This window comes from Schistocerca americana, chromosome 3 (genome assembly GCF_021461395.2).
Source record: "Schistocerca americana isolate TAMUIC-IGC-003095 chromosome 3, iqSchAmer2.1, whole genome shotgun sequence".
In the NCBI taxonomy this organism is placed as follows: domain Eukaryota; kingdom Metazoa; phylum Arthropoda; class Insecta; order Orthoptera; family Acrididae; genus Schistocerca; species Schistocerca americana.
In genome coordinates, this window is record NC_060121.1 from 333,318,259 (window position 1) to 333,330,623 (window position 12,365).

At 46.3% G+C, this 12,365-nt stretch overlaps 1 protein-coding gene across 2 annotated transcripts in view; it reads left to right on the forward strand.

Moving 5' to 3' along the window:
• LOC124607222 (receptor-type tyrosine-protein phosphatase N2) overlaps window positions 1–12,365 on the forward strand; it is a 445,587-nt gene that overhangs the window by 353,325 nt on the left and 79,897 nt on the right. Inside the window, exon 12 of one of the 2 annotated variants that reach the window (XM_047139493.1) lies at window positions 9,093–9,179. The exons of the other annotated variant lie outside the window; for it this stretch is intronic. Within the exon in view, the coding sequence (XP_046995449.1) occupies window positions 9,093–9,179 (87 nt within the window). The remainder of the gene's footprint in view (window positions 1–9,092; window positions 9,180–12,365) is intronic. 2 annotated transcript variants of the gene reach the window in all.

Consider the following 12,365-nt stretch of genomic DNA (forward strand, 5'->3'; position numbering starts at 1 on the left):
TTATTTGTAATCAGGTGATTCACTTGAAAAGGTTTTCGACGCAGTTTTGGCCACGCGACGGGAATTAACAGACTATGAACACGAAATGGTAGTTGGAGCTAGACGCATGAGACATTCCATTTCGAAAATAACGAATTCAATATTCCGAGATTCACAATGTCAAGAATGTGCCGAGAGTACCAAATTTCAGGCATTACCTTTTACCACGGATAACGCAGTTCCCGACGGTCCTCACTTAACGACCGAGAGCAGCGGCGTTTACGTAGAGCTGTCAGTGCCAACAGACAAGCAACACTGCTTGAAATAACAGCAGAAATCAATCTGGGACGTACGACGAACGTATCCATTGTGATCGTGCGGCGAAATTTGGCGTTAATTGTTGGTTCATTGATTTGTGGGAAGGGACCAAAGGCGTTAATGGGCTGTGGTAGCATAACTGAACTCCTGAGCACATCGCTTGGATCCTGTACGAGTGGCAAACTGTGGCCTGATCTGATTTTTCCGATTTCAGTTGGTAAGAGCTGATGGTAGGATTCGACTGTGGAGCAAACCCCAGGAAGCCATGGACTCAAGTTGTCCATGAACCATTGTAGAAGCTGGTGGTGGCTCCATAATGGTGCGGGCCGTGTTTACGTCGAATGGACTGGGTTCTTTGGTCTAACGGAACCGATCGTTGACTATATATGGTCATGTTAGGCTACTTGGAGACCATTTGCAGCCATTCATGGACTCGCCATGTTCGCAAACAACGATGACAAGTACCAGGCCACAACTGTTCACGATCGGTTTCGTAAACTTTCTGGACAATTCGAGCGAATGATCTGGCCACCCAGGTCGCCCGACATGGATCCCATCAAACTTTTGTGGGACATAATCAAGAGATCATTTCGTGCACAAAATCCTGTACCAGAAACACTTTCGCCATTATGGACGGCTCTAGAGGCAGCATGGCTCTGTAATTCTGCAGTAGCTTCCAAAGACTTTAAATCCATGCCACGTCGATTTGCTGCACTATGCAGGAAAAAAGAGGTCCGACACGATGTTAGGAGATATCCCATGATTTTTGTCACCTCCCTGTAGAGAGAACACCTGTCGGCCTGATGACAGACTTCACACCGGAAGTGTTGAGCAGCCATGGTAATCCACCGATGCTGAAGCAACGGCCTCAACTCTTTTTAGGGATTGTTCAAAGCTGGGATGCTCAATTTGATTGAGGAAGACCTGCATGGGATCGATTATTGGTACAAGGATTGTAAATTGGCTCTGTGTGCAAGCAAATGTAACATAATGTGCATAAATAGCGGGAAGATCACTGGAAGCAGTCGTATCCAGTAAATGTTTGGGAGTATGTGCAAGGGGCCTTGTAAGAGGGACGACCACATAATTCTAATCATTGGAAAGGCAGATGCCAAACTGAGATTCATTGGAAGAAGCCTCAGGAAGTCTAGGTCACCCACGAAGGAGGTAGCTGACTAAACCCTCGTTCGGTCGATACTTTAGTATTGCTCGTCGATGTGAGACACTTACCAGGTGGAATTTATAAATGAAATAGAGAAGATCCCAATCAGAGCAGCCCGTTTCTTCATAGGCTCGTTTAGCAAGCCCAAAAGTATCACGGACATACTTAGCCGACTCCAGTGGCAGAGGTATAAGACAGGCGTTGTGTATGAGTTCCGAGAGCGTACATTCCTAAATTAGTTAACACGTTTATTGCTTCCTTCTACATATACAGGGTGTTACAAAAAGGTACGGCCAAACTTTCAGGAAACATTCCTCACACACAAAGAAAGAAAATATGTTATGTGGACATGTGTCCGGAAACGCTTACTTTCCATGTTAGAGCTTATTTTATTACTTCTCTTCAAATCACATTAATCATGGAATGGAAACACACAGCAACAGAACGTACCAGCGTGACTTCAAACACTTTGTTACAGGAAATGTTCAAAATGTCCTCCGTTAGCGAGGATACATGCATCCACCCTCCGTCGCATGGAATCCCTGATGCGCTGATGCAGCCCTGGAGAATGGCGTATTGTATCACAGCCGTCCACAATACGAGCACGAAGAGTCTCTACATTTGGTACCGTGGTTGCGTAGACAAGAGCTTTCAAATGCCCCCATAAATGAAGGTCAAGAGGGTTGAGGCCGGGAGAGCGTGGAGGCCATGAAATTGGTCCGCCTCTACCAATCCATCGATCACCGAATCTGTTGTTGAGAAGCGTACGAACACTTCGAATGAAATGTGCAGGAGCTCCATCGTGCATGAACCACATGTTGTGTCGTACTTGTAAAGGCACATGTTCTAGCAGCACAGGTAGAGTATCCCGTATGAAATCATGATAACGTGATCCATTGAGCGTAGGTGGAAGAACATGGGGCCCAATCAAGACATCACCAACAATGCCTGCCCAAACGTTCACAGAAAATCTGTGTTGATGACGTGACTGCACAGTTGCGTGCGGATTCTCGTCAGCCCACACATGTTGATTGTGAAAATTTACAATTTGATCACGTTGGAATGAAGCCTCATCCGCAAAGAACCCGGGACCCCGTGCGCGGGAAGCGAGAACGCTACCGCAAGACCACAAGCTGCGGACACATGCGAGGAACTCTTGGATTATATCGCTCCTCACCAGTTATTACCTTTTCATATAGGATGCCGAACTAATAAATTCCTCCTGGCAACAGCAACGCTCTCTCTTCAACAACGCGTCATCTCAGATTCAGTAAACATGAATGTCCACGGATAATGTAAGCAGATACTGTAACCAGTTGAGTCTAAATTTGCACTGTCCGTTAGTGTAGGACCTACTGTCTCCTTTCAGCTGCAGAGTGTAATGCCTGCTCTGCAACGGTTTGTACGTCGCAGTGTGGTTTTCAGAGAGTTCGCTGTTCACACCGGAAGGAAATGTAACTGTAAAATTAAATGGTTTAATTTTATTCTTCTTCGTAGCACAGGTCACTAACTTATGCTTGAGCATTCGTTTTCGTCTTGACAGAGTTGGCGGTACGATTCTTGATGGTGCTAGAAATAATCCAGCCAGCATTTCGCTGCGAAGGGGAGGAGAAATGGCGTACAGTTCTTGATTGCCAGGCTCAGCACCAGTGTCCACCTGTCCGCAGTGCCTCATGAAAGGAGGGAATGCGACACTCCTTGGTTGAAGGCATCAGCCTGGAGTCCCTTTGGCATCGGCGTACCCAGCGAGGGGCTGGGGAGGGCAGCTACTACCACCCACCACTTCCCCTTCTAATTCCAGGAAAAAAATCTTCATAAACTACTTCGCATCCTGCTGCCAGACAGACAGAAGTCTCATTTCAGTGTCAGTTTAAATAAAGCCAAGACGTGTAATGGATACTGACTAATACCATGTGTACTAGGGAGCCATTTGTCGTTAAATCTAAAACCATTCCGCCATTAAACGCAAAGCTAGTATCAACTGCCTCCTCTCCCCCCCCCCCCTTCCCTCCCCACTCCCACACCCACCCCCCACCCTCAAATATTCTCACCGCCTGACATTCTGTGCATTTGAGAAGAGTAAGCTTGGCGCTGCATTGGGTTTCGACCTCTCCCTCTGCTCATCACTATCAAGAGCCCTACCACACTCATCTCAGCCATCTGAAACATACAGCTACACCTAAGGCAGCTGACGCGTAAGCCGTCCAAATGTCATAAATTATAAAACCTCTGTATCAGGCTACATGACTTGATACAATTTTCAGTGGCCATTTTTATTCAGTTCCACGGGCATCTGCAATTATATTACTAAAAGGCTAGCCCAGTTCATGGTGCACGGAGCCTGTTGCAGGCCTTCGGGGGCAACATATTTCATATTGCTATTGCTCGAATTTAAAAATTTAAGAATTATAATCTTAAGCTAAAAGATTAACACAGATGACAAGTATTACAGTTAGGAACTGTGTACATGATGTGAGTCAGTGTAACTCACTTACCTAGAATGTACTCATTCAGTATTTGAAAATGAGAGACTTAGGGGCTTCCAACAAAGTTTACCTATATTTTCAAACCGTTTCGAAACTTTTTCTCGCTCACACTCCCTACAAAATAATGAAAAGGAAAGAGTTTATCGCATACTATGTCTTTGCTGTTCATGTAGTAAAACTTCAGCATAAGAGAAGACGTTTTAATTCATTGCAGAATGTGTTGTGAATAGAGTTTAAAGTAGAGACAAACTATTCGCAACATATTTCGCAATAGTAACCACATGTACCACTGAATGTATCTGCAAAATCATATTTTTGTCCATTTCATAGCTCAGGAAATATGGCGCCGGCCGGTGTGGCCCAGCGGTTCTAGGCGCCACAGTCTGGAACCACGAGACCGCTGCGGTCGCAGGTTCGAATCCTGCCTCGGGCATGGATGTGTGTGATGTCCTTAGGTTAGTTAGGTTTAAGTAGTTCTAAGTTCTAGGGGACTGATGACCTCAGAAGTTGAGTCCCATAGTGCACAGAGCCATTTGAACCATTTTGAAATATGGCGCTATAAAGACTGAAATGAGAGGAAAACTAGTTTTTGCTTAAAATGGAGCGCAAATTATCCAAACTATACTCGTCCAGGATTTGATAATAAAAGCACATAGCGACTTCCATGAAATTTTTAACATAATTCCAAAACTTTCCTAAAATGTTTCTCGCCTCTTGCTTAGGTTCAGATATTTATCAAATTGACTCATTTGTAAAGTAAGCTGACGTTTGAAAATGTTTTACACTTAAGAGATCTATTCTTTAAAGAACAGGGTTTTACTGGTTGTCCCTGTCTAGATAAAAGTACCCCACTGATTTGATGAGCATGAAGCGAAAGAGGAAGCAAAACATCTTCCTGAATCTCGACATTACCTACCAAAGTTGGACAAAAAAAGTTGCCCATCACTCTCTGCTAACACCTCTCTCAAGTGTAGGAACAGTTTCTTGCAGAGTTATTATGTAAAATCCCATTGAGCACCGAACAGAACCAAAAACGGAATCTACGTCCACTCAACGGGAAGACACGTTTAGACGTGCTGGACCCGCTCCTCCCTGCGCTCAAATAAAACAAAACTAATCATCTTTAATTTTCGTCCACCCCGGTAGCTGAGTGGTCAGCGTGACATACTGTCAATCCTAAGGGCCCGGGTTCGATTCCCGGCTGGGTCGGAGATTTTCTCCGCTCAGGGACTGGGTGTTGTGTTGTCCTAATCATCATTATTTCATCCTCATCGACGTGCAGGTCGCCGAAGTGGCGTCAAATCGAAAGAGCTGCATCAGGCGAACGGTCTACCCGACGGGAGGCCCTAGCCACACGACATTTCCGTTTATGGCTCCCCTGCGGTTTCCTTCCCTTCAACCTTTCTCACCCCCCTCATAGCTCCAGATTAATCGTACTGGGAGTGGGATTAGATAAGGGCCAAAACTTGAAGTAGTGATTTGTTTCGTTTTGTTTGTCTTTTTTTACTTAGGGCAAAAGTGGCGGTGGCAATTTTCCTTCCTTCTTTTAATCCCTTTTCTACTCGACAAAGAAAGATACTCAAATAAATAAATAAAAATAAAAAATAAAGATCGATATAAAGAACCGGTTATTGATATCCACTTTTTGCGAAATTAATTTACTGACTGTGAATTTCTTGACATCAGCTGTATTAGGAATAGATCTACTACTGAATAATGACATAAAAATTTATGTCAGTTCAGGACTCGAACTCGCATTCCCCACTTATAGCGACAGATCGCCTTAACCATTTTGGTTATCCGTGCACACTTGCCGAACTGACGGAAACTTCCATAAGTCACATTGTCAGTCACCTGAATTCATCACATAATGCTCACAACATTATCTGGAAACCCGTAACGGGCAAAATGAGACACGAGTAATCGAGACCAGTATCGTTATCGTCGTGTGCCCTCCTCGGCTTGTCCTACTTACATGCATGTCTGTAAGAACTGGCATTGTTGACAGTCCACAACTGTACGAAGAATTTCTAATTAATTCTCTCGCCGCGAATTCCTTGACTTGAGCTGTATTAGGTATAGAAGTACTATGCAATAGTGGCATGCATGCAAGCACTACAGTTATATGAATGTCTGGTGACTCTTATTTCGGACATGTGTGGTGGAGAGGGATTCGAACCAGGGACCTCCTGCTTACAAGGAAGTTGCGTTAACAACTGCGCCACCTGGACACAGTGTTTATGGCAATTGCGCGGACCATCTCGGCGCGCCTCTCGGTCGAATCACATTCCCACCTAGCGCCACAGCCCATGCTCGCTACTTTGAGATTAGGAGATCTCGGCTTCGAATCCCGGTCTGGCACACATTTTCACTCGTCGCCGCTAACTCCGCATACAGTCCCGCTGCAGCTGACATCAATAGTCCCTTCCCCTTCCTTTCCTTTCTCCCTCCTCCACCTTCAATTTACGTAACACACAGGGTGGTCCACTGATCGTGACCGGGCCAAATGTCTCACGAAATAAGCGTCAAACGAAAAAACTACAAAGAACGAAACTTGTCTCGCTTGAAGGGGGAAACCAGATGGCGCTGTGGATGGCCCGCTAGATGGCGCTGCCATAGGCCAAACGGACATCAACTGCGTTTTTTTTTTAAATTAGAACCCTCATTTGTATTACATATTCGTGTAGTACATAAAGAAATATGAATATTTTAGTTGGACCACTTTTTACGCTTTGTGATAGATGGCGCTGTAATAGTCACAAACATATGGCTCACAATTTTAGACGAACAGGTAGGTTTTTTAAATTAAAATACAGAACGTAGGTACGTTTAAACATCTTATTTAGGTTGTTCCAATGTGATACATATACCTTTGTGTACTTATCATTTCTGAGAAGGCATGCTGTTACTGCGTGATTACCTGTAAATATCACATTAATGCAATAAATGCTCAAAATGATGTCCGTCAACAGCAATGCATTTGGCAATACGTGTAACGACATTCCTCTCAACAGCGAATAGTTCGCCTTCCGTAATGTTCGCACATGCATTGACAATGCGCTGACGCATGTTGTCAGGAGTTGTCGGTGGATCACAATAGCAAATTTCTTCAACTTTCCCCACAGAAAGAAATCCGGGGACGTCAGATCCGGTGAACGTGCGGGCCATGGTATGGTGCTTCGACGACCAATCCACCTGTCATGAAATATGCTATTCAATACCGCTTCAACCGCACGCGAGCTATGTGCCGGACATCCATCATGTTGGAAGTACATCGCCATTCTGTCATGCAGTGAAACATCTTGTAGTAACATCGGTAGAACATTACGTAGGAAATCAGCATACACTACACCATTTGGGTTGCCATCGATAAAATAGGGGCTAATTATCCTTCCTCCCATAATTCCGCACCATACATTAACTCGCCAAGGTCGCTGTTGTTCCACTTGTCGCAGCCATCGTGGATTTTCCGTTGCCGAATAGTGCATATTATGCCGGTTTACGTTACCGCTGTTGGTGAATGACGCTTCGTCGCTAAATAGAACGCGTGTAAAAAACTTGTCATCGTCCCGTAATTTCTCTTGTGCCCAGTGGCTGAACTGTATACGACGTTCAAAGTCGTCGCCATGCAATTCCTGGTGCATAGAAACGTGGTGCGGGTGCAATCGATGGTGATGTAGCATTCTCACAGCGACGTTTTTGAGATTCCCGATTCTCGCGCAATATGTCTGCTACTGATGTGCGGATTAGCCGCGACAGCAGCTAAAACACCTACTTGGGCATCATCATTTGTTGCAGGTCGTGGTTGACGTTTCACATGTGGCTGAACACTTCCTGTTATCTTAAATAACGTAACTATCCGGCGGACGGTCCGGTCACTTGCATGATGTCGTCCAGGATACCGAACAGCATACATAGCACACGCCCGTTGGCCATTTTGATCACAATTGCTATACATCTACACGGTATCGACCTTTTCCGCAATTGGTAAACGGTCCATTTTAACACGGGTAATGTATCACGAAGGAAATACCGTCCGCACTGGCGGAATGTTACGTGATACCACGTACTTATACGTTTTTGACTATTACAGCGCCATCTATCACAAAGCGAAAAAAGTGGTCCAACTATCCGCATAAACTCCCGATACAGCTGGCGTCAATAGTCCCTCCCTCTTCCTTTCCTTTCTACCCCCCTCCACCTTCAATTTACTTAATAAGTGCTACGACTACAACATCAGTCTCGATGCCTTGTTGTCTCATTCTCCATTTTTCGGGAACCCAAGAAATGTTGCGGGCATTATATAGGTTATGAATTTTGCGGACTGCCTTGTAAGGATGCAGACAGTGTGACATATGGAAGTTTGGATGAACCTAAGGAGAGTGCACAGATAGCAGAAGTGGTTAAGGCGAACGCTCGCGATAAGTGTGAAATCCAGGTTCGAGTCCCAGACTGACATATGTTTTCCTTTCTCGCTCTTAGGTAGTGCAACTTTACCTAATGCAGCTGACGTCAAAGGACTCGCAATCAGCAAATAAATTACGAAATACTTCGTACAGCTGTGTATCGCCAATAGTGTCTGTTCCTTCAGACAAGCATGTAGGGACGTTTATTTTCGCTATCCCCACTTATGAGTAGTTTTTGCACAGTGAAGTAATCAGTCCCATCGTATTTTATTGAAATTGTGCATACTTTGTTAGGGCTCAATGTCAGGGCGTCAGCAAGGTAGCTACTGGTGAGGTGCTTTCGTAGATTACTCCAAGGATGACGGAAAGGGTTGGTCACAGGCTTGATAAACATCCACCCCGTAAACCGTGGAAAATGCAAACAGGGAGCAAGTTGTTGGGCTCTAAAGACCACTATGTCGAGTGTCCAATGAATTCCGTCAGTAAATAATTTCTGCGTCTCTGCGGAACAAAGATGTACAAGACTCGCTGGAACGACGTCGCCTCCGAAAAGGCAGGAGGGCGACTGTGTGAGGGAAGCCCGCGGCAGAAGTGACGTACCGCGGAAGCGGTCTGGAAAGGTCGGCAGCTCCGGGAAGGTGGCCTGCGGTCAGGAAGAGAGGAAGCAGAGCTGCAGCCCGGCGGAAGCGACTTGCCAGGTGGAGAGGAGGGGGCTGAGCCAGTGGTGTGCGTGTGTTTCAGCGTGCACACCTGGGACGAGGGCCGGCGCGTCGTGGCTGCAGTGGCGCGCCTGCTGGGACTGCACCCCGAGGCCTTCTCGCACGTCAGGTGAGTCCCACACAGACACACAAGAAACGGGAACAGTGCTCAACACGAGCAAGTTACGGACAAAGTGAAAAAAATGGACATCCACATCTACATATACACGAGCACGCTGCAGTTCACACTCAAGTGCTTGGCAAAGAGTTCATCGAACTACACTCAGACTCTTTATCTGCCGTTCCACACTCTAACAGTGCGTGGGAAAAACGAACACGTAAATCTTTCCGTACGAGCTCTCATTTCTCTTATTTTAAAACGCTGATGTACGATTCCTATGTACCAGGAGCGTTCAATAAGTAATGCAACTTATAGTTTACTGAAAGCAGGTTGGTTTTATTAAGGATTCCAGAACACCATTTTATTCCTCACTTTCTTTCTTTCGTTTACGCCATAGTCCCGCAGCGATCGCAGGGTCGGCGTGGTTACAACGGATTTGGCAGTGCTAGTGTTAGGGATGGCCGGATGCCCTTCCTGCCGCCACCCCGTACTCACCAGGACGGAATCAGTGTACCCCAACTGTCTGCGTCAAGTGTAAATCGTGAAATAGTGCGGACATCTGGCAAATGTCTGCAACGCGTAACTGAGGCGGAACGTGGAGACCAGCCCGGTATTCACCTAGCAGGATGTGGAAAACCACCAGAAAACCACATCCAGGCTGGCCGGCACACCGGCCCTCGTCGTTACTCCGCCGGGCGGATTCGATCCGGGGCCGGCGCGCCTACCCGAGTCCAGGAGGCAGCGCGTCAGCGCTCTCGGCTACCCTGACGGTCAGCCATATTATTCCCCACTATTCTCCAATATAACCTTCCTTCATTGCGGCGACCTTACTGGGAGAGCCTGTATACCTGCATAACACTACTCTACTGGTCGACGTCGGAGCCAACTTCTTGCTGCACCAATAGCCTCCCTCGTAACCCGCAAGCACTTCCACACGTAAGGTCTTTTGTTGCTCTGTATGTCATCTGTTTGGAGGCGAGGAACCCGGCAGACACACACCTTTAAGGGGGGTAGGACGTCAAAAAGGCCGACTTGAAGCTGGAGGAGATTTTACACTACAGGCCATTAAAATTGCTACACGACGAAGATGACGTGCTACAGACGCGAAATTTAACCGACAGGACGAAGATGCTGTGATATGCAAATGATTAGCTTTTCAGAGCATTCACACAAGGTTGGCGCCGGTGCCGACACCTACAACGTGCTTACATGAGGAATGTTTCCAACCGATTTCTCATACACAAACAGCAGTTGACCGGCGTTGCCTGCTGAAACGTTGTTGTGATGCCTCGTGTAAGGAGGAGAAATGCGTACCATCACTTTTCCGACTTTGATAAAGGTCGGATTGTAGCCTATCGCGATTGCGGTTTCTCGTATCGCGACATTGCTGCTCGCGTTGGTCGAGATCCAGTGACTGTTTGCAGAATATGGAATCGGTGAGTTTAGGACGGTAATACGGAACGCCGTGCTGGATCCCAACGGCCTCGTATCACTAGCAGTCGAGATGACAGGCATCTTATCCGCATGACTGTAACGGATCGTGCAGCCACGTCTCCATCCCTGGGTCAATAGATGGGGACGTTTGCAAGACAACAACCAACTGCACGAACAGTTCGACGACGTTTGCAGCAGCATGGACTATCAGCTCGGAGACCGTGGCTGCGGTTACCCTTGACGCTGCATCACAGACAGGAGGGCCTGCGATGGTGTACTCAACGACGAACCGGGGTGCACGAATGGCAAAATGTCATTTTTTCGGATGAATCCAGGTTCTGTTTAGAGCATCGTGATGGTCGAATCCGTGTTTGGTGACATCTCGGTGAACGTGTCATCGCCATACTGGCGTATCACCCGGCGTGATGGTATGGGATGCCATTGGTTACACGTCTCGGTCACTTCTTGTTCGCATTGACGGCACTTTGAACAGTGGACGTTACATTTCAGATGTGTTACGACCCGTGGCTCTACCCTTCATTCGATCCCTGCGAAACCCTACATTTCTGTAGGATAATACACGACCGCATGTTGCAGGTCCTGTACGGGCCTTTCTGGATACAGAAAATGTTCGACTGCTGCCCTGTCCAGCACATTCTCCAGATCTCTCACGAATTGGAAACGTCTGGTCAATGGTGGCCGAGCAACTGGCTCGTCACAATACGCCAGTCACTACTCTTGATGAACTGTGGTATCGTGTTGAAGCTTCATGGGCAGCTGTATCTGTACACGCCATCCAAGCTTTGTTTGACTCAATGCCCAGGCGTATCAAGGCCGTTATTACGGCCAGCGGTGATTGTTCTGGGTACTGATTTCTCAGGATCTATGCACCCAAAATTGCGTGAAAATGTAATCACATGTCAGTTCTAGTATAATATATTTGCCCATTGAATACCTGTTTATCATCTGTATTTCTTCTTGATGTAGCAATTTTAATGGCCAGTATTGTAATTGCCACTACCTATACTTTTACAAATAAATTCATAAAACTTTGTTAGCATGACCAGGAAGGATTCAGGATTCACACTTATAGCAGTGGAAGTTAAAAAACATAGCAAAATGAATTTTTTGTAGTTGTGAAACTTCATAATTTTTTCACTTACTATTGGCTGCATTTCTTGCTACAGGTACACTTTTCTTCATAAGTGAGAGAGATTCTTCGATGAATTTTGCACAGCATACAAACCATACTTACAGGTGTATGAAACTCTAGAATTTTCCAAATCTATTAAAAACCGTCGCAAATTGAGATAATTAACTATAAAATTTGAGTTTTTTCTAAACATGGAGTTTAAAATGTAACGGCTGATAATTTTTTCATAAATTAAATAAATTCTAGAGTTTCTTACACCTTTAAGTATGGTTTGTGTAGCCCGCCCAGTTAGCCGTGCGGTCTAAATCACGGCTTTCCGCGTGGGAAGGAGCGCCTGGTCCCCGGCACGAATCTGTCCGGCGGACTTGTGTCGAGGTCCGGTGTGCCGGCCAGTGTGTGGATGGTTTTTAAGGCGGTTTTCCATCTGCCTCGGCGAATGCGGGCTGGTTCCCCTTATTCCGCCTGATTTACACTATGTCGGCGATTGCTGCGCAAACAAGTTCTCCACGTATGCGCACACCACCATTACTCTACCACGCAAACATAGGCGTTACACTCGTCGGGTGTGAGACGTTTCCTGGGAGGGAGGGGGGGGGGGGGTCTATCCT